This window comes from Mastacembelus armatus, chromosome 23 (genome assembly GCF_900324485.2).
Source record: "Mastacembelus armatus chromosome 23, fMasArm1.2, whole genome shotgun sequence".
NCBI classification, from domain to species: domain Eukaryota; kingdom Metazoa; phylum Chordata; class Actinopteri; order Synbranchiformes; family Mastacembelidae; genus Mastacembelus; species Mastacembelus armatus.
In genome coordinates, this window is record NC_046655.1 from 9,803,112 (window position 1) to 9,824,170 (window position 21,059).

At 40.1% G+C, this 21,059-nt stretch overlaps 1 protein-coding gene across 1 annotated transcript in view; it reads right to left on the reverse strand.

Moving 5' to 3' along the window:
- plxna4 (plexin A4) overlaps positions 1–21,059 on the reverse strand; it is a 205,264-nt gene that overhangs the window by 21,843 nt on the left and 162,362 nt on the right. Inside the window, exons 13-25 of the mRNA XM_026326876.2 lie at positions 20,382–20,533; positions 18,708–18,831; positions 18,372–18,508; positions 17,957–18,124; positions 17,565–17,658; positions 15,581–15,820; positions 15,110–15,256; positions 14,099–14,333; positions 13,422–13,564; positions 10,694–10,962; positions 5,721–5,787; positions 4,714–4,860; positions 3,977–4,136 (exon numbers count right to left, since the gene is read on the reverse strand). Coding sequence (XP_026182661.1) covers positions 3,977–4,136; positions 4,714–4,860; positions 5,721–5,787; positions 10,694–10,962; positions 13,422–13,564; positions 14,099–14,333; positions 15,110–15,256; positions 15,581–15,820; positions 17,565–17,658; positions 17,957–18,124; positions 18,372–18,508; positions 18,708–18,831; positions 20,382–20,533 — 2,083 coding nt within the window. The remainder of the gene's footprint in view (positions 1–3,976; positions 4,137–4,713; positions 4,861–5,720; positions 5,788–10,693; positions 10,963–13,421; positions 13,565–14,098; positions 14,334–15,109; positions 15,257–15,580; positions 15,821–17,564; positions 17,659–17,956; positions 18,125–18,371; positions 18,509–18,707; positions 18,832–20,381; positions 20,534–21,059) is intronic.

The window sequence follows — 21,059 nt, forward strand, 5'->3', positions numbered from 1 at the left end:
CCTCTGAAAAAGAAGTTAGTGATTCAGAGAAGACTAGCCCCATGGTATAATTTACATGTTCGTACCTTAAAGCAGGCATCACGAAGGCTGGAAAGGAAGTGGCGTTCCACAAACTTAGAGGAAATTTTTCTAGCCTGGAAAAACAGTCTACTAACATATAAAAAAGCTCTCCGTAAAGCCAGAACTGCATACTATTCATCACTAATAGAGGAAACTAAGAACAATCCCAGGTTTCTTTTCAGCACTGTAGCCAGGCTGACAAAAAGTCACAGCTCCGTTGAGCCCAGTGTTCCCTTAGCTCTCAGCAGTGATGAATTTATGAGTTTCTTTACAAATAAAATCACAACTATTAGAGATAAAATTCAGCAGATGCTTCCTATACCTGCAATAAATGAATCTTTTACTACAGTAGCTCTTGAATCATCTGTAGGACCTCACTTATGTTTAGACTGCTTCTCTCCTATAGATCTCTCTGAATTTACATCAGTAGTTGCTTCATCGAAATCATCAACGTGTCTCTTGGACCCCATCCCGACTAGACTGCTTAAAGGCACCCTGCCATTAATGAACTCATCTTTATTGGACTTGGTAAATTTATCTCTAGTATCAGGCTACGTACCACAGGCCTTTAAGACTGCAGTAATCAAACCTTTACTCAAAAAGCCTAGTCTTGATCCAGGAGTCTTGGCTAATTATAGACCAATATCCAACCTGCCATTTATTTCTAAAATCCTAGAAAAAGCTGTTGCTAAGCAGCTATCAGACCACTTACACAGGAATGAACTATTTGAAGATTTCCAATCAGGATTTAGAGCACATCATAGTACAGAAACAGCACTGTTGAAAGTTACCAACGATCTTCTCTTAGCCTCAGATAATGGACTTGTTTTGATACTTGTCCTCCTAGACCTTAGTGCAGCATTCGACACCATTGACCGCAACATCTTATTACAGAGACTGGAGCATGTGATTGGTATCAGAGGAACAGCGTTAAAGTGGTTCCAATCCTATTTATCGGACAGATTCCAGTTTGTTCATGTCCATGATGAACCTTCCACACGAACAAAAGTTAGTTATGGAGTTCCACAAGGTTCTGTGCTAGGACCGATTCTGTTCACCCTGTACATGCTTCCTTTAGGATATATCATTAGGAAGCACTCTATTAAATACCACTGCTATGCGGATGACACTCAGTTATATCTATCTATTAAACCTGTTAACACAAACCAGTTAACCAGACTTCAAGCCTGTCTAACTGACATAAAGGCTTGGATGACCAGTAACTTTTTACTTTTAAACTCGGAGAAAACAGAAGTCATTATATTTGGGCCTAAAAATCTCAGAAATAACTTTTCTAAAATTATAGCTACTCTAGATGGCATAGCTCTGGCCTCCAGCACTACTGTAAAAAACCTTGGAGTTATTTTTGACCAGGACATGTCCTTTAACTCACACATAAAACAAATTTCTAGAACTGCATTCTTTCACCTGCGCAACATTTCCAAAATTAGGAACATCCTGTCTCAAAATGATGCAGAAAAACTAGTCCATGCATTTGTTTCCTCAAGGCTAGATTACTGTAACTCATTATTATCTGGATGTCCTAATATCTTAATAAAAAGCCTCCAATTAATCCAGAATGCCGCAGCCAGAGTCCTGACAGGAACTAGCAAGAGAGATCATATTTCTCCCATATTGGCTTCTCTTCATTGGCTCCCTGTAAAATATAGAATAGAATTTAAAATCCTTCTTCTCACATACAAATCCCTTCATAATCAAGCTCCTTCATACCTTAAAGACCTCATAGTACCATATTATCCCAATAGACCACTTCGCTCTCAGAGTGCAGGCCTACTTGTGGTTCCCAGAGTTCTCAAAAGCAGAATGGGAGGCAGAGCCTTTAGCTATCAAGCTCCTCTCCTGTGGAACCAGCTCTCAGCCTGGGTTCAGGAGGCAGACACTCTCTGTACTTTTAAGGCTAGACTTAAAACCTTCCTCTTTGACAAAGCATATAGTTAGGGCTGGCTTCAGGCAACCCTGAACCATCCCTTAGTTAGTTATGCTGCTATAGGCCTAGACTGCCCGAGGACCATCGGTGCACTGAGCTCCCCTACCCTAATCCCCCCCTTCTCTCCCACCTCATGTATATTCCACCATTGGATGTTACTAACCTTGTGCTCTCTCTCTCCCCTAGTTTGTGCTCTCTCCCTCCCTCCCTCTCTGTACCTTCTGCAGGTGTCCCTGGTCCTGGAGCTGTTTATCGCTGATGTGCAGTTACTGGCCCCACCAACTTGCAGTGTCTATTTGTTGTTTATTGTTGCTGTTCTTTTCTCTCTGCTCTATCCACTCACCCCAACCGGTCGAGGAAGATGGCCGCCCAAACTGAGCCCGGTTCTGCTGGAGGTTTTTTTCTTCCGTTAAAGGGAGTTTTTCCTCTCCACTGTCGCCAAGTGCTGCTCATAAGGGATTTGTTGGGTTTTTAGTTTTAGTTTTTGTAAAGTGCCTTGAGATGATTTGTATTGTGATTTGGCGCTATACAAATAAAATTGAATTGAATTGAATTGAATTGGCCTGTGTCAGGACACAATCCCATTTTCCCTATTAGCCAGTGCAAACCATCTGTGTATATGTGTTTATATGTGTAAAGATACTAATTCCAACAGATAACAAATAAACAACAAATAAAAAAAACTCTGCAGGTGTGAAAGAATATATCTAACATATGCTCTCAGTCTGTTCATGGTCTAGTTAATAAAAGCAGAAAAGTCGAGTACATACTGATAATATAGCACCGTAACAAAAATTCATACACGGCGTCTTGTGAGGTTTTCTTTACTCATTCATCCTCATACTCTCAATTACACACATACAGTAACTGTCCAGCTAACTCCGGCAATTTCCAATTCCCTTCCATAATAAAACAATAATAGAACAACACATCCTGCCCAAAGGGGGGCATAAAACAATTTTATCCAGCAGTGTCGTCAAAGGCTAAACCAATCTCTTCACTTAACTATCACACAGGCAGATTCCCTATGGTATGCACTCAGCCCATCTTAGATCAGGGGTTGATTATAAATATGTTATTGCGAACACACAACAGGGGCTGTGAAAATCCATCTGGTAATATTAAACCATAAAAAGCACAGTGAATAGACAGCTTGTAGGCACTGGCACACAAACAATCATGGATACCAATTGTTTTGTTCACGTGCATGCATGTCTGCGCGCAGGTTCTATGCAGACATAAGGTGTACCAAATCCCCTGATCACTAGATGTCTTGTAGAGAAGGTATATCATTACATCCCTTTCCCCTAACAGAGGCCCCTTAAAGTAATTTACAAATATATGTGACCCAAGTTGAAATATAATTATACAACTCAGGGAAAATAACTACATAATGTAACTGCCCATGAGGGGTCATAAATGGTAACAAGGGCCTGTATTCATAAGGAGAGCCGAGTCAAGTCGCTCCTGCATATCCTCTCCTACCCAGAAAGGAAAAAAAGAATCAAGGAACACTAAGAAAAGGATTGTGTAGGGAAGAAATCACTGAGCGTCTCAATTGATTAGCTGATCAATCATCTGACTCAGACGCTAGTCGACAAGAGAGTCGATCGATGGGAAATTTGGGGAGGGCTGAGACCAATCTCAGACATCTGAGCCAACAGAGCCAGGAAGTCAAGTCTCCCGAGGTGGAAAAAAAAAAAAAAAAAAAAAAAAGAGCTCCTTCTCTTATATCTAAGAAGACTCGTACTTTTTAAAGAGGCCTGGGTGGGATGTGAAGGTCTTTGTAAAAATCAATGGGTTCAGTCTGTTTTCTTCTGGCACATCAATATTACTGCACGGATAGAAATGTTTTGACAATCTGTACAGTGACTACAGGGATGTGCAGGAGCAGTAAATTTAACACACCAAAGAATATTTTCATGCTTTTTTCAAATTATTAATATCTAACAAGTCAAAAATTCATACCGAGGTCCATGTCGGAGGCTTTTAAGCGGTGTGAGTGTGGGACGTTCTTATAAATGGCATCCAGGATCTTCTCTTTCACCTGGCTGATGGTGTCACAGTTCAGCACCTTAACCTGGATCTCAGGGCTCTTCTCATTCTCTGGATGGATGCAGTTTACCACCTGTAGCAAAAATGCACACACAACTACCACTTTAAGAGGGAGGTAGGGGTAAACATCTAGACAAACTGGAATACTGGAGCTGCAGTTGCAAAAAGGGCAGTCTGAAGCAAATTTCCTCATCAGAGTTCACCATGGACATGAAGAATCAATTTTCCTAGAATGTAAGAGTACAAATTGATCTAACACTTTAAAACAAAGGAAGAAGTACTAAACAGTGTCTGAGTCCCAATAGAAGGAGGACAACAGACATAGACTTGTGGAGTATGTAACAGAGAGGTTCCAGAGAGAGAGTTCTCCTTTGGCTCTCAGCTTGTGCAGACACATACATGCACAAACCTTTTCCTTCCTTCTTATCCCCAACCCCTGCCTTTTTGCCTTGACAGCTCCAGTATCAACAGGAAGTAAGGTCACCCGTCCTGTGCCCTCTGTATGTCAAGCGTGACAACGATAACTTTGTGTCCCGCTGCGCATCTCATGACTGACAACCCATAACCACCCTTTTCTCTCCTCTTGTCCCTGAAAGCATATTAAGTGTACACTTTTAGCCCTAGGACCCCCAGGCAGGTGAACCCCTTACCAGTGTCTTGTAGTCAATCTGTTGTCTGATGAGCTTGTCCTCACTGAGCGAGTAGCGCGCCTCTCCTGTGATGGAGTCAATGGGGCCTTTCTCCATCTGCTGTTTGATGGCACAGAAGAGCGAGAAGAGCGGCTCGCCTGCACACTCCTGCAATGAGATTTGAAAAGAGAGAACCAGAGAAAAAGTTTGAGGGTATATGGAGAGAAAAACAAATCATGGAAGTTGTTTCTGTGCTCAACACACTGGCAGCAAAGTAACGTTTTTCCAGATTACAACACTTAGACACATCATGTATCATGTCTGTTGTTTCCTGAAATTAAATAAATTGTACCATATATCAATATATGACCACTGCTCAAATGACACCAGAGTCTGGGAAAGGTTTGATGGATAAACACTGAAAAATACAGACTAAAGCCTTCTTCTTAAAAACACTGCTTTTTACCAAGCAGAAGAATTCAGCACTTTTCTTTGCTATCCTTCTCGGAGCTGCAGCAAAGAGCTGAGTGTAGAGATGCAGGAGGAAAACACAATGATGCTGACAGTTTTTAGACTTAAAGGTAGAGAGGATTAGCATTTTTGCTTTTGGTGGAAACTACTATTCAATGGACATACTAGAACAGACAAATTGAATCTTAAGAGCAGGATCAGTGGCTCATGAATACATTTTAAAATAACGGAAAATTTTATTATGAAAAGGTGTCGGCCATAAGTCATATACTGCCAGTAATTACAAATACTGTTCGGCATTAACGCAGTTAAGAAAACATACAACAAATTACTTTATTGACTGATTCCCTAAGTGATGACTACTTACTATTGTGTCTAATTAGTTACATTACAAATTTCAGAAAAAAATGCGAGCATCAGTATTAAGTATCAGTGAAGTTAAAGAAGCCAGCAGTGAGTGACAGTGATCATGACACCTAAAGAGAGAAAAAAAAACAAACACAACATATTTAAGAGTTTAAAATGTTCAGGAAAGTAAAAAGTATTTATCTTGCTACCTTCAAAAACTTGTAGAGGAGGAAGGTAAACCAGTTGGTCAGCATTTTCTCTGCAACAGACTCAGTCCTGCAAAAAGACAAAGCACATAATGAACATCTGATCCCCATGTTTTTATTACCATCATAAATATTCAACACCATCAAATATTCTACTAAAAATGATGACCGCTGCTAATGAATACGCTTTCGTTACACAAACATAATTGCAAAGACATGAATTGAGAGAACCTTTGCACATGCTATATGATGGCCTTTCAGACAATCTTTCAGCTGGCTTTTATGCTCAGGCACGCCAAGGGCAGGTTGTCTACGGCGATGGGGATTTTAATATGAGGCAAAGCAATTAAAAGCCTTTATTTGATCCCGATGGATTGATGTCGTTAGGGGCTGGAGCGGCTCTGTAATAACACTGGCCTCATTATCAAGCGCTCCCTTGCCTATTCACTAGACTAACACTCGATCCGTGCACAATAGAAAGTGAATGAATACATCTCAGTCTCTTTCTCTGCCTGGCATCCATGCTCCACTGGTGTGGCAAAATGGTATGTGTCTGCATCTGTGTGTATGTGTTGGCCTGGGCCAACAGTCTGAGTGATCCCGTGTGAATGACTAATATGCATACATAATAACAACAGCAGCGGCGGCGAGGGGAGAAAGAGGAGAGGCAAGGATCGAATATCCTTTGACAGCAACCTTCTTGGCCAGCAGCAGGGGTGTGTGGGTAATCTCTCAGAACACCTCAAACACCCCAACACCCCTTCCTCTGCTTCAGTAAGTAACTACCATAGGCATCAATATTTCAGGATTAGTGTCCATTGTGTTTGTGTGTGTGTAGGTTTTGTTCCAAGTGTTTTCGGCTGCCACCTGCAGCCCTACCACCCCTCACCATTCAGACAGCCTCTTTAAGGGGCTACACACTGAGGAGTGAGGGGGGCTTGATGTCCGCTGTGCCACTGTGCTGGACTGGCACCCCCCGTCAACACTGGCACAACACCTGGGAAGGATTAGCTTCCTGCCTCTCACTGTGCCCGCGCTTTTATTTTGCCGCCGCTGCTCCCTCCCTTCCTCAATACACAGCTCCAAGGGTCAACAAGGTCACTTTTCATCTGTTCTTTCATGTGTCCTTGCTGTCTTCCTCCCTCCCATTGGCTCTAGCCCATTCTGGATCCTATCATGACACACGCTTCCAAATCCTCTCCATTTCCACAAATGTAACCCTTCTATCAAAGGGATGAAAGGGGCCTGGAGAAAGGAGGAGGTGCACCAGGAAGGAAGGAGGGAGAGAGCAATGAAAAAGGAAAATGAAGAAAAGAAGGAGGGGTTGGCTGAATCTGGCCTTCCTTTTTCTTTTTCTCAAACTTCCTTTTCTTTAGTCATTTCCAATAGACATTGTTTTTCCATGTGTTTGTGTAAATGGACAAGTGTGTGGCTGTTGAAGGGCTAGAATGTAAAAAGCACAAATTAATCCCACTTTGTATGTATTCAGAAATGACTGTGTGTGCTGGCTAGTGTTTAGTGTGAATGTGTGTAGATGCTTCTGACGGTGCGTAAGAAGTCTTGTCCATCATAGTGCAGTCTATGGGGAACAGAATAAAAAAGGACACTGTGTTGGGTTTTTAAAGATCTAACGATAGGTTTTGATTTTACAACTGTCAAACAATTTTCTCCAAACCTCTCCTCGGCTACTATTCAAAACACTAACCAACCTGTGTTTGGGTTAATGCAGTGAAATGTGCCGTAGCATGTTGGCATGGTCAGGCTTGCCTAGTTGGCAGCCACTCAGAGGGACAGTGGGTACTGAGAATGATTTAGAACAGAGAGGACGTGGTAGTGCTTTGCTTCCCATGATTACTGAGGTAAGGTTGATGGGAGTCTATGCTTCACAAACATTTAACATTTTGGTTGGTCATAGCTGCCAGTAACAAAAGTGCTGGTTCAGACTTTCTAGAGAGGTTCCGTCCTAGAGAACTGTGAATTTTTCAATCATAGATGTGAACATCAAAATTTAACCAATAAATATTCTGCTCCTCTGCCCATCAGATCAAATCAAACAGCCTTTCTCAGCTTTACTTAAATGGATTTGATTTAAGAAGTTTCCTCATTGCAGCAAATTAACAACATAGCAACTAATATTCATTGATTTTTTTGTTAATATTTTGCAACTTAATTGTAAACTATAAGAAAGTAGCGACAAATCTCTATCAGTTTCCTAGAAAACCAGCATCTTCAACCGTCATCCCTCATTTCTCATTTAAGATGCTAGAGCCAGAGAATGAGTCAGGCAGTTCATCAGTTATCTCAATTGCTGTCCAGGATTTTCTGGACATATTAATTAACTGACTGATAATTTTCACATGACAATCTGCATTTATAAAAGTAATCACAAACATAAAACGAGAGCGATTAAAGGAAAACGTTTTCCTACTTGTAAGAAGGCGTGATGGCCCCTGTGTTAACCAAACAATCGGCTGGGTGTGAGAGTCTGGCCTGGTTTCAGCCACATGATAAAACAACACAGCTTGAAATCTGAAATCATTTCCCTTTCACACTCTGGCTGCTGGTGAGGAAGACTGGTCATCAGTGTGGCAAACTGTCTCACAGTGACAGCTAGCTGCCGACACATGTTGATGGACATGCACATGTGCAGCAATTTATTCTATTAATCAAACACAAAACTTCAAAACAACAGAGGCAGTCCTTATATTTAGAAGAGGGGGTCCTTTAGTCCTGTATGATGACTATGTATCCATGCTGGAACCAAAGCAAGGTTGTGATCAGCACAAGAACATATTGTACTTTCATCTTTTGACCAATGCATCACTGCTATTTTGACACATCAACTAAAGCCAAACAAAATTTAAGGCTATGAAAAGGCTGTTTGACGGTACGATGGATGGCAGTGAGGGGAGGCATGTGAGAGACGGAGAAATGGAGGGAAGAGAGGAGTTAAAGGAGGAGGATGCAGCAAGGAATGCGACAGATGGTTGTGGAAGGCTCTCGTTAGTTAGCTTGCCTGGTGGTTGTGCTTCAGCACAGGTTGAGATGGGACAGATGGAAGGATGTGTGTTTTTGTGTAGAGAGAGAGAGGAAGAAGACACACATACACGTCCACACGCAGACAGATTTCTTGGAAGAGGAGGCAGTGGGTAGCCGTGCTCAGATGCTGTGCCAGAGACACCCTGCTCACGCACTTTAAGCATTGATTTAGCAATCAAGAAAACAGGGAAGGGGCAGAGGAGGGGGGAAGAGCTGGGAATATAGATTGAGAAGGCAAGTATAAGAGAGGACGGGAGAGATAAAGATAGTGTCAATGTGACACATGCAGCGCAAGCATCAGAACTTAAGACAGCAGTGGAGAGTGAACACAGAGAGGTAGGAAGAGAGAACAAAACTCATTTTGAGTGAAAAAGAAAGAGAAAAGATGGAAGAAATTAAAAAGAGAGAAGAAGAAAGGGAGGGGTGCTATATTTCCTAGACCAGATTAAGCTTCATCTTCACAGCTTTGTGCCTGTGTATCTGGGCTATTTTCAGCTGCTATCCAAGGACATGCCAGTCAGCCCACACTATGGGGTGGCATAGCTTTGCTCACACTGCCTCAACACATCTGAAATGCATGCTGGGATGTTGAAGGACTAATAAGAGCAGCCAAGGACTAAGAATTAGATGAAGATGGTCTGATCTGTGCCCATCACAGTTGTTTGTATAACAAATGGGCAATCAAACTGGGTGTGCAGTCGTTGTAAACATGTGCTCTCCCTCCAGTGCTGGCTGAGTGCTGTGGCTTTTTCACCAGGCTTTCCTTCTCCCTCTCCCAAGACAAAATAAGGGCAGAGAAAAAGAAGGAATTTGGAAATAAGTGTGATTTCCTTGACAATTTATAATCCTAAATTCACATCCCAATCAAATTATCACAAAATAATCAACTATATCAGCATATAGCACTTACCTGTACAAGGCTCTGGTCACATGTAAGATAACCAATGAAAGAACTCATCTACTGACTACTGACTACTTTTCTCCAAGCTCCAGCAGTCGCTTTTCTCTTTAACTGTCTATATTGTCCTTGTCTACCTACACATCTCTGCTGTACATGCCATCTCTTATATTGTATTTACTGTCAGGATCAGCAGTTACTCCATTGTTTAGTGGCTGCATCGTGCTCAGTGAGCTCTGGCTGCAATTAATCATGCCTCCAGCCCAGACAGCATTAATCTCTCTCTGCATCACCAAGTAGAGTCCATACAGGCTCTCATGAGGTGAATATGCGCACCGTCTTCGCAAATGTATGATGAAGAGTATTCATTTCAATCCTCTCTGCATATCTGTCTATCTATCTATCTATCTATCTATCTATCTATCTATCTATCTATCTATCTATCTATCTATCTATCACCACACTGAACAGCTGTAAGGAAGTCCAGTTGCTCAAATAACCATAATCATTACATTTACCAAACACTACGTGCAGAAAGCATAATCACATGCACTACAAAATCCACTGGAGGATTGTAAGCAGTTCACACTTTCACTCTATCCCATTTTTCATAAGTATATTTTTTTCCTCTCTTGAGCTATCTGAAATTGGATTTGCTGCTAATTAATCATAATTATTTTGCTAATGATGTGCACGGCAATGCACTCTGGTGTCTGAGACAGAGGCAGGAATTCAAGGTCACGGAGTTAATCAAAACATGTCACAGATGGGGGCACTGAGTAGTTCAACCAATCCTTGATTGGAAAGATTTGACATAACCCGAACAAATCTTTTATATCTATCCTTAACCATCATAATAAGGCTCTAAGCCTAAAGACGTTGAATGTGTGGCAGTTATTCAGTGTGATACTACAGTGTGAATAGGGGCTTTGACTTTTTGTTAGACAGAAAAAGGCCAGCTGCCAGCTGTGTAACTTTGGACACTTGTTAGCCAGAGACAGAAGTAAAGTTTAACTCTGAACTTCCTGCTGCTTCTTACCTGCGGAGGAGCAGCTTGGGGTGGTTCTTGCTCTCAAGGTTGCGGTCTATGAGGTCAGACAGCAGGTGCTTTAAGACATCAGTGGCATACTCCAACTTGCTTTGCAGCACTGTCATGATAAGTGAGGCCACATTGCCACGGTCTCTCATGGAGAAACCACGCTGGGCCTCCAGAGTGCGAATAAAACACAGCAGGAAGACCTTGTTGTTAATGAGCTGGCCAAAGAGCTTCAGACCTTTTTCTACTTGCTCTTGGCGGTAGCCCGGCACCTGTGAGGAAATAGAAGAAATGTTCACCTAACTGAAACACATTAAAAATAACAAGAAGGGGAAAAGTACAGATTCTGTGTGGCATATTCGAGGTGATGACATGTAGCCCTAATTAGTTATCAGTTCATCAGGATATAATATTAACTCCTTGCTTCCATAGAAGATCACTGTTTTCTCTTTTAAAAGAGGATATTTTGGAAAGTTTTAAATGACTATATAATAATCATTTAAAACTTTCAAAAATATCCAGATCAGGTTTAAAGATGTGCTCTATTATCAAACATTGAACACATAAAAAAAAACCTATAGTAATTAATAAACAATGATAATTCTGTGTATAATGTCTTTAATTAAAACTGAAATTATTAGTTAACCCACCGATTTAAATAAATAAGGATGTAGAGAGAAACAAGGAGAGAAGGACAAAAGAAAGATGGAGGCAGAAGAGCAGTTAAACATCTAGTCTAAGGCTTTCAAAGGAATGTTTATTACTTTGGCACTGTGTTCCACACTAATGCAAGCTGAGTATGTAGATGGAGTGCAGTGATGTGAATTCCCCTCATCTGAGCCCAGATTGTCTCTGTGCCATTTATACTAGTCACTTGCTGCACATGATTTTCTTCTGCACTTTTTCATAAATAGCACCTACGGAGATTTTTTTTAATCTGTCAAGAGCACTGGTGGTAAGACAGTATCTCTTTGCACCCAATGCAGCTGTCAGCCAGCATATGTTCTCTCTCTTTACCTTTCCTGGAGGAACAACTTGTAATCTGCTGGGAGCTATTGTTAAATTGCAAGTCTAATTTCATATCACTTGATAAGATGCGTGTGTGCATGTGTGTTTTAGCACTTGGTCTTCTTGTGCACACATTGAAATCAGAGAAAACACTGTGTGTGCATGTTTTCAGTCTGCCATTGTATCAAATGTAATGTACTGTTTTACTAGTTACAGTCCCAAGAAAACACATTGTACACAACAACAACAGAAACAGTTTTAACATGTCTCCTAGGATTATTGTGAGTAAAACAGGCTATAATCCAACCTACTCGCTAGCTCAATGGGAACTGTTTATTTTAGGTGACGGGTGGAGCATTAAAATGACAACCACTGCTGAAATGCAATTGTTTTCATAAAGAAAGAGCGAAGTGGGAAATATAATGACAAGATGAAATTCATACAAAAGCAGAAAGCAAAATGGATTCAGGTGCACAGTGGAATTGCGGGAAAACAGAGGAAAAGAAGGTAATTTTGTCTGCAAAGAAAAAACTTTAACTGTTACAAGGAAGAAATAAAATATCAAGTAGGCTCTACTAAGCTGGCAGAAGCTAGACTATATTTTAACTTCCTTCTACGTGTAATTCTCACCTTAACTGAGGACCTGGAATGTGTTTCAAATATTGCAGTACAGAGCAAATTTCCCACTGTTTCATTATTTCTCACTGCCTACAGCTCACAGTCAAAAATGTGACTTTAAATTCTCTGACACATAAATAACAATTAGGCAGCTATCAACCACCTAAGACAAGCCTGCTGCTTTCTTCATTAGGCTCCTATTCCACATTAAACTCATCATACAGTTCAACATTTATACCAATTAAACATAATTAAAATTGCTTATTACTGGGAAATTTTCATCAGGGAAAGAGTGGCCAACCCTGAGGGCAGTGAAATGAGGGTCCATCATTCTCTTAATGGAACAAGACGACCTGCTCAATTAGGGCTGTCTATCAATGTCACCACTGGGAATAAATGACTTGATTTTTTCCTTTGCTTTTCTGCCTTTGATTGACTTTTAATTTGTTTTTGAGGTGGAGAGAGAAAACGGAGCAGCATCTCTTATCGTCAGAGTTATTAATGAGAGCGCGCTCGTGATTTGAGGGCTGCCTTGTTTGTTTTTGAAAAACTGTTGTCTGCTATCAAAAGGCTTTTGTTTACCAGACAGTAACACAAACAGCATCAGTGTCAGTTTCACCCACTGTGACCTACCACTTTGTTAATTTACTTGCTCATTTTGCTCTCTTTTCAAATGAGGCTAATTGCATTGTGTTTGCCATTTGAAGAACAGGTATGCACTGATGTTATTTGCCTTTTTCGATCATACAAGGAATAGTGAGACAATTAACTGACTGGGAAATTAGTAAAAATGCCCTATAGCTAAAACTGTTCTCTTTCAAGAATTCCTGTAAACTATACTTTACTGAAACACTGATGGACTCTTTGATGGAAAAGCTCCTTTCAAATATACTAATGGAGAATCTGATTTTATTTCCTTATGTAGAAGAGTTTTCCTGAGTCAGAAAAATCTCCAAGTCCTAATATCATACACTGGAACTACGTTTGTCTTTCAAAGAGCATTAGTTTTGCTAACTACAAGGTGTCCCTTCAAAAAGAACTAACCGAATGTGTAAGTCCCTATGTAATAAAAATGGTAGTATGTCTGTGAAATGGTCTGCCATACCTCCAGGTCTCTAAGTACAGGATGTTCCTCGATGCCTGGAAAGAGGACCCTCATTGTGTAGGTCCTATAGTCCAAGAAGGGGATACCTGCACCATCTAGATCACTGGTCAGCTCATGAATGTCTGTCTGGAGTTCTGCAAAAGCTGTTGGATAAACCAGAAACACAAAGCACCAATAAAAACAATTAGCTTATTAGCTTAGTGTTTTTATGCCATGTATGATCTTAGATAGTTTGGAATCATCTCACTAGTTCCTAAGGTCTGTAAATATATATATATATATCTATATATCTATATATATAAAAATATATAAGATGTTAATATATTTTTATATATAAATGATAGCTAATGTTGCAGCAATGCTGAATAACTGTATATTATTATTTACTAACTTACTTCATTCTGCAAATGTCACTGTTATTTCTGTCAGACCTTATAAGCTTCACATGATATATAGATTCCAAAAATCAATTCATATTATTACTTTTAACAGAATTGTAAACACAAAAGATAAAGACAGTAAAATGTGACATTTAAATATAAATGAGTGAATGTGCTTACTTAAACAGAGAAAATAGATAATAAGAATTAAGAACATTTTTTAAGCCAGTTAGATTTACTGAGGCAGAAACACTTGAAAGCTATACAACCTGCTACGCATCATCATCAACTTCTTACCCTCTTTGCACTCCAAAGCCACACGTGACTCAAGGTTGTCCATCTGCATCTGCAGTCTCTTCAAGGTCAGGTCACTCTCACGAGACTTGCGCTTGTAAGCTATGAGCACCACCACAATGAAGAGGATGAGCAGGGCACCGGCTGCAGCGATGCCAATGATTGCAGTGCTGCTGAGTGGGCTGTCGGATGTGATGTGGACCACGCCTGGGGAAAACTCGATACCACCCACACGTGCCTTGTGATAGTGAAAGATAAAGAGGCATATTAGAATTGCTGCAATTACTGTACTGTATATACATAAAAACGCATTTCCATAAAAAGAAGCACATTTTCATAAAGAAGGAGCACTATAAGCAGAAAACTATTTTACTAAATTACCAATAACACATCAGTTAATGTGATGTTTACAAAATGACGTGTGTGTGTCAAACTCACAAGGATGTATAGTGTTCTTCAAGGCAAAGCATACAGTACTGCAAATATGTTGCATTTCATAATGCGCCTGTGAATCACTTTCAAGTCTATAAAAATTTTGTCTTCAAAATCAAGATCTAAGCTCAGACAGACATATTGATTTTTCGATTTCAATGTGTACACACTTCTGTTTATTTGTGTATCTACTAATTGTTTTACAGTAATGCATCCATCTCTTTCTATGATGCTGTGTGTCCAGGTGGTAACATCAGGAAGCGCTTTGTTCAAAGTGGTCCCTCTTCAAACCTCAAATGGAATCTTTATTGAGTTTGCTGGGGCACTAATCCCTCTTACTGAAGGATTATTTGTTTGTCTTTTGTCTGCTTGTGGGGAGTAACAGGAACCACACAGCTGATTGGATTAGAGCTACAGCCCGTCTGGAAGTGGCCGAGGAGACAGACAGAAAACAACATGAGGAATGTACGCCTGTCAATCAAACTGTCCATCAGTTTGTGGTTCTCTGTGACTTCACCACCACAGCCTGTCTATCTGGTGTGTGTGTGTTTTCCTTTAGTAGGCATGTGCTGTGTCACTCACCAGGACCTTGTGTCGTCCTGTCAGGTTGGGTGACTCACAGAGTAGCTGGGTCTCTGACACTGTTAACACACAGGGCTTCTCACCAATCAGAACTGTGTAATTCAGCTTTCCATTTCCACTGTTGGTTGGTGGAAGGAAGTTCCGCCCCTGCAGCAGAAAATTCATGCTTTGCAGTTTTAATGGCGGGAGTTAGAAAGATCACAGTTATATCTTTACTGATCATAGTGCAAAATTACATATTACAAGAATCTATCAGTGAATATTGTGCTGAATGAAATTGATAAATATTTTAACTGGTATTATTATGTCATGCAGAGTAGGTAAAATCAAACAATAGCCCTGAATTTAATATTAGCCCTGAATTCTGTAACAGTAACACAATATAAATCCTACATGATGCCACAAAAATACACAAATAAAATACTAGATTGTAGATGAATCAATACATGCGAGCGTTATTGATCCTCTGACCTTAAGTATGATGGGTGACCCAGGTTTAAGCTCCAACACTCCAGACACGCTGAGTGGTTCAAACTCAGGATTGGGGTAGTAGATAAAATTGGTGTTGTTGAGTGCCATCAGAGCCTGCACGTCATCTAGCTTAAAGCCAAACTCATCAGGTCGTTCAGGGACCTCCTGATGCCTGGCCAGGCTGATGGGCAGCTCTGGGGCCTGACACAGCATGGACGTAGGGCTGAGCACCTGGCACAACTGACAGAAGACAGGGAAAATCATATTTATCAGTGATCATATAAAAACGTTTAGTGAAAGCAACAGAAAGACTGGGCTGGGTCTCAATGTAATTCATACTCAAATTATTTGACTGTTATTGCCATCCTCATGCCTTCTTCCTAGCAAGTCAAGCTCTCAAACACTGTTGCTTTTAAATTTGCCCACATTTTATTTTATACCAAGGCATTCCATCAACAGTGATTTGTGTGAATGTAAGCTGTCGCAGATTTACATTTCCATAAGCCCAGTGGAGACAACACAAACTGGAAGTGCCTCCTTATAAAAAAGTGCAAAGATAACCTGTTGGAGCATCTTCCTCATAGAAGCCCTCCAAATGAGGTGCAGTTAGAGAGCCTGTGCAGTCTCAGACTTTGATGTGTGAAGATTCAGGAGTGATAACTAGGGCTTACCCTTGCTTCATTACCCTCAAGAAAGACACCCCAACCTCTCATCACTTTATCCCATCCCCTTATTCCTCCCTGTGATCTTTTCTTCTCTCTTTGACACATTCTTTTTCACCTACTCATCTTTCTCTGTACCACTTTCCTGCACAAGTGCCTTATACATTTTTTATGTCTTATTTTGCTCTTTTTATTCTTTGTCTTTGTTGTGGTCTCTCATCTGACATGATGCAATTTAAATTCTTTATTGTTCTTTATTCACATTCACACCTTCCATTTTTAAAGGACAGATTGTCTGATCTGTCATTGTAATGCCACACACCCTTCACCGTCCCTGTTACAGCTCCATTCCTCATTGTTTGTCAGGGTATTGACCAATCAACCAGCAGCACAGGTCTCATTTACAGACATTTCACATTTCCACAGAAACCTCCTCCATGCAGCCACTCAAACTACTGCCTGTCACTCTAATTGGCCCTTTGAAGATCAAACTTGACAAATCCCGGAAAGGTCTTCAGGACATCACTGACATTAAAGAAATGTAACTGTAAAAAATTCTGTTTGTGTGCAAATGTTGCTTAAAACCACTCTGGAAGTTTGTTTTCTCCATTCATTGCAAAAATGGGCCATGCAGGGCTGAGAAAGTGAGATGTGGCGAACATTTATTTTATGCTAGTTATGCAAAAGGTGTGTGTACAGCGGGTGAGAAACAATGCCCAGTACAGGCCCATGTGAGCACAGATGTTAAATGTGAGCAAACTCATGCTCAAATGAACCATGACGATAGCATTACCACCTTTTGTTGCTCCCTCTTCTTTCAATCAGATCACAGAGACCATTGTATGATTTTATCTGTGCTCCCATGGGTGAAAGGGTGAATGGAGGCTACAAGAATTTGATAAGGGCCAATTGCTATGGTTTTTAGTTCAGTGAAATCTCTTCTATTGTTACAAAGGGTGGTTAGGAATTACACCATTCTCTATTAATTAAATTTCAACCTGTTGATTTTCCCTCTACCCTCAGCGTTCTACATTTTTCCTTGACCTATTTACCTAACAGTGGCACTGAGGAATTTGACCATGCTCCGGAAGAAAAGAAAAAAAAAAAAAAAAAAAAAATCAGCGTGACATTTACAATGACTGATTTCTTTGGGAAGGTCTAGCTGCAAAGAGAAGTTAGGGCCTTTGAAACATGGGTGATGGTGTGGATAGTTCATGATTTTAATTTAATTCTGTATACGCAGTATAAGACACCATAGTATATAGGTCCATACACAAAACAATTGAATAATTGTGGCATTTTTTTTGCTTGCAGTCACTTACATTCAGTGTCTCATGGCCATTGTACTTGGCTCGGATAAGTGGGGTCTGAATGATGTCCAGGTTAGTTCCTGTCACAATCACTGGTGTGTGCCCACTGAAAGACAGATAGAAGGATTGAAAACAAGGTTAGTGAGAGTCCAAATTGTTTAAACAGAGGGTAATATTGATTACTCTGTGAGAATTATACTGATGCAGGGACATTGGTTGTTATATTTTTGGCTTTTTATTAGGTTTTGGATTTTGTTTAATAATTATATAGCAACATAATTAAAATGATGTTTTAATTTGACATATTTTTTATTTATGTGTAGCTTTTCAGTCATTACCAGTCAGTAACAAGCAGCTGATTTTTCCAAAAAGTTAACTGACTCAAATGTGCATGTCTACCATACCTGTAGATGCTCCACTCAGGTTCTATTTTGGTGATGGTGGGATCTTCCACATACTCAAACCTCAGGTCTTTCTGGAGATGAGCCTTGTCTATGCTCACAGACACAGACACGTTTCCATAGCCATGCAGGGAAGCATATGTACGACAGGTCAGCCACTGACCACCCCTCCTAAAAGGATGATATAGGATGAGATATTATTTATGTGTAACTGTTATGTCAGTGTTATACTGTATGACACCTCCTCTTGCCCTTTCCCAATCATTTTTACTCTAAGAAAAATTTAGAATTCATTAAAATTATCTACTGTAGTAAAGACTCGACCAGTCTGAGGATTCTACTCGCTGCAGTTTGTCAAACACTGGCTTTGACTGAGATTTTAATTAGCAGGGTCAGCAGTGGGTTGTTTCCCACTAACCTCAGGTACGTGCATGGCTGGTCCTTAAACATGATTGACACATTGCTTCCAGCATCAAGGTGGCTGCCAGTGATGTTGACAATGGTTCCCCCAGAGACTGGCCCTCGGCTGGGCTTGAGGTTGATAATCCTTGGGATCTGAAGAAAGGGCAGATGATTAAAGGTCAAATGTCGTAGGGTAAAATCAAGGTGAATTAGGAAAACAAATCATGAATAACAGGAATATTTAATGCAAAACAAATACCATATGCAAACAACCATTAAATGCCCAAGATTATTATAACATGCCAAACTTCTTTTTATATCTAAAAAACCTGAGTTGAAAAAAGTGGCTCACCACAAAGTAGTAGTACTTGGAGGACTTTGCCATGAATTCTGGTCTGCACTCTCCAACCCCAACACAGACCTGTACATTCCCAGTGTACTGGCTCTTCTCTGCTTTACCCATCTCACACACAATCCTGGAAACACATATTGGTATAATTGTAGAATATGTAAACAAAAACAAAAACATGGAAATGCATCAATGCCACCAAAATTGCTTCAGACCCCTTCATTATGCATGTGTTATAATTTTTATTTAAATGTATCAAATTATTATTTTGGCATTATCAGGTCTCTCCACAGATGTTCTATGGGGTCTTGTCTTGGACAGTCAGAGACTTATCCTGAAAGCACTCCATGATTTCTTTGTGATGCGCAAAAAATGGCAACTGTATTTACTTTATTTTTTCAATTTTCTTTTCTTTTTATTTATTTTTAAATCCTAAACTATGACACAAAATTTACAAAAATCGAAGGGATCTGAATATTTTCTGAAGCCACTGAAAATGCCAAACAAAAAAAAAGTTATGCGGCAACCTGTCCTGCAGTTCACCTTGCCAGCAAATGCAGTGCAAATTATGTAATAAAATCAGACCTAAACCCATATTAAAACCTCATTAAAATAATATATTATTTGGCAGCAGCTTCAACACCTGCACACTGCCAGCTTGGGAGAAAAGCGAAAAAATCTCTATCCTTTTATGCATGACCTCAGATACTGCTACCTTTTCTGCAGGGTCAGCATTTACTTAGAAAGTGCTGGCATACAACTTCATAGCAGAAGGAGCACTGGGTCTGTTGATAAGTCAACTTTAAACTAGTTTAGAATAATTTTAGAAACAGCACCTGTAAGGAACCACAGCACTGGATTAAACTTCAATATCTAATAAATGTAGCCTCCTGAACTTTCTAAAAAGATTAAAGGACTGCATGTCCTATTGTGTGTGTGTGTGTGTGTGTGTGTGTGTGTGTGTGTGTGTGTGTGTGTGTGTGTGTTACTAAAATATGTAGGCTTAATTTTGTTCTCTGTTGCCCACAGCAGTGAGCATACTGTACAAGTCTCTTGTGCTGTATGTGTGCTGCTGTGTTATGAAGTTAAATCAACTCCACTTCACTCTGGTCTAGTGATTGGGCTGATTAGGCCAAACAAGCATTAGTTAACTGGTCATTTCTCTTGAAGAACTCCTGCATAAACACGCTGAGGTAAGTAACGCAACTCATCACTTGTTCAGGCTCACTTGTCATGGCTCTGTCATGTGGGTGGCAACACTGTGTTGTATCAGTGTTTGACACAAGAGTCTTGTTTCTTTTAGGGCATGTAGAGTCCAGCTGAGGTCAAAGTGGATTATAGCAAAGGAAGGAAGAACATTATGCTAAAATCTGTCTTGCTTTACTTCTGCTCCAAAATATAGCACAAAATATCTCAGTGGTTCAAGGGAAAGACTATATTCATATTCGCTACCAAAACAACACTCCAAGTGTAATTTATATGTCTGTAAAGGAGAGCTACACCTTTCTGCAACCTAGGGCTTAAGAGGATCAATACTGTAGTGACTATGAAGTGGATCTCAAAAGGAACTTACTTCTCTGCAGGAATGTAAGCTAAGACGAATAATAAGGTGAAGATGTAGTATTTGTTACTTGCCACCTGTTTTATAATCAGTTGTTAATATAAAATGTAACTTACTGTTCAGCAGGGATGTAGCCCTCACGTATCGGGGTGCAATCCACTTCAGCCACCTTCACATTACCTTGGATCTCTCTGAACTCTAGTCCCAGGTTCTCACCACGGATAGTAACAAGTGTGCCGCCCTCCCTGGGACCCCGGAGGGGTGTGATCTGTAGAAATGAAAATTTGGAGTGATTTGTTTTCCTAAACAAACAGTCATTATTATAATGCAATATTTCGCTGACAATATAAGTTTGACTGAGAAGAAGAAAAATTTTCAAATTGCAGAAGTTGTAGAGTTAAGGTAACTATTTGCCTTTTTGTCTCCTGTGTCTTCAATATATCAAATAGCTTATTGCTACACTCCAAAGCAAATGTATTAAACATATATAAGATCAACTAAACACAATAGAAAGTGCAGACAAATAATAATTGTTTACTGACAATCATGCACACTATGACAGTGGGCCTTAATACTATTTACTACATCTAAGGTTACAATAAAAGTTTGGACAGCTGAAGTAAGCCTCTGATGCCAAGACAATGCTGTGGCATGACTGATTTATTAGGCTTTTATTTTTCCCAACTTCCTGGGGATAAGTATTAAGTATTTCTATCACACATTACGTAAAAGTAAGAATTTTCTAACACATAAGAGACAGTAAAGGGCATAATAACAGCTCTGTTGACAGCTAA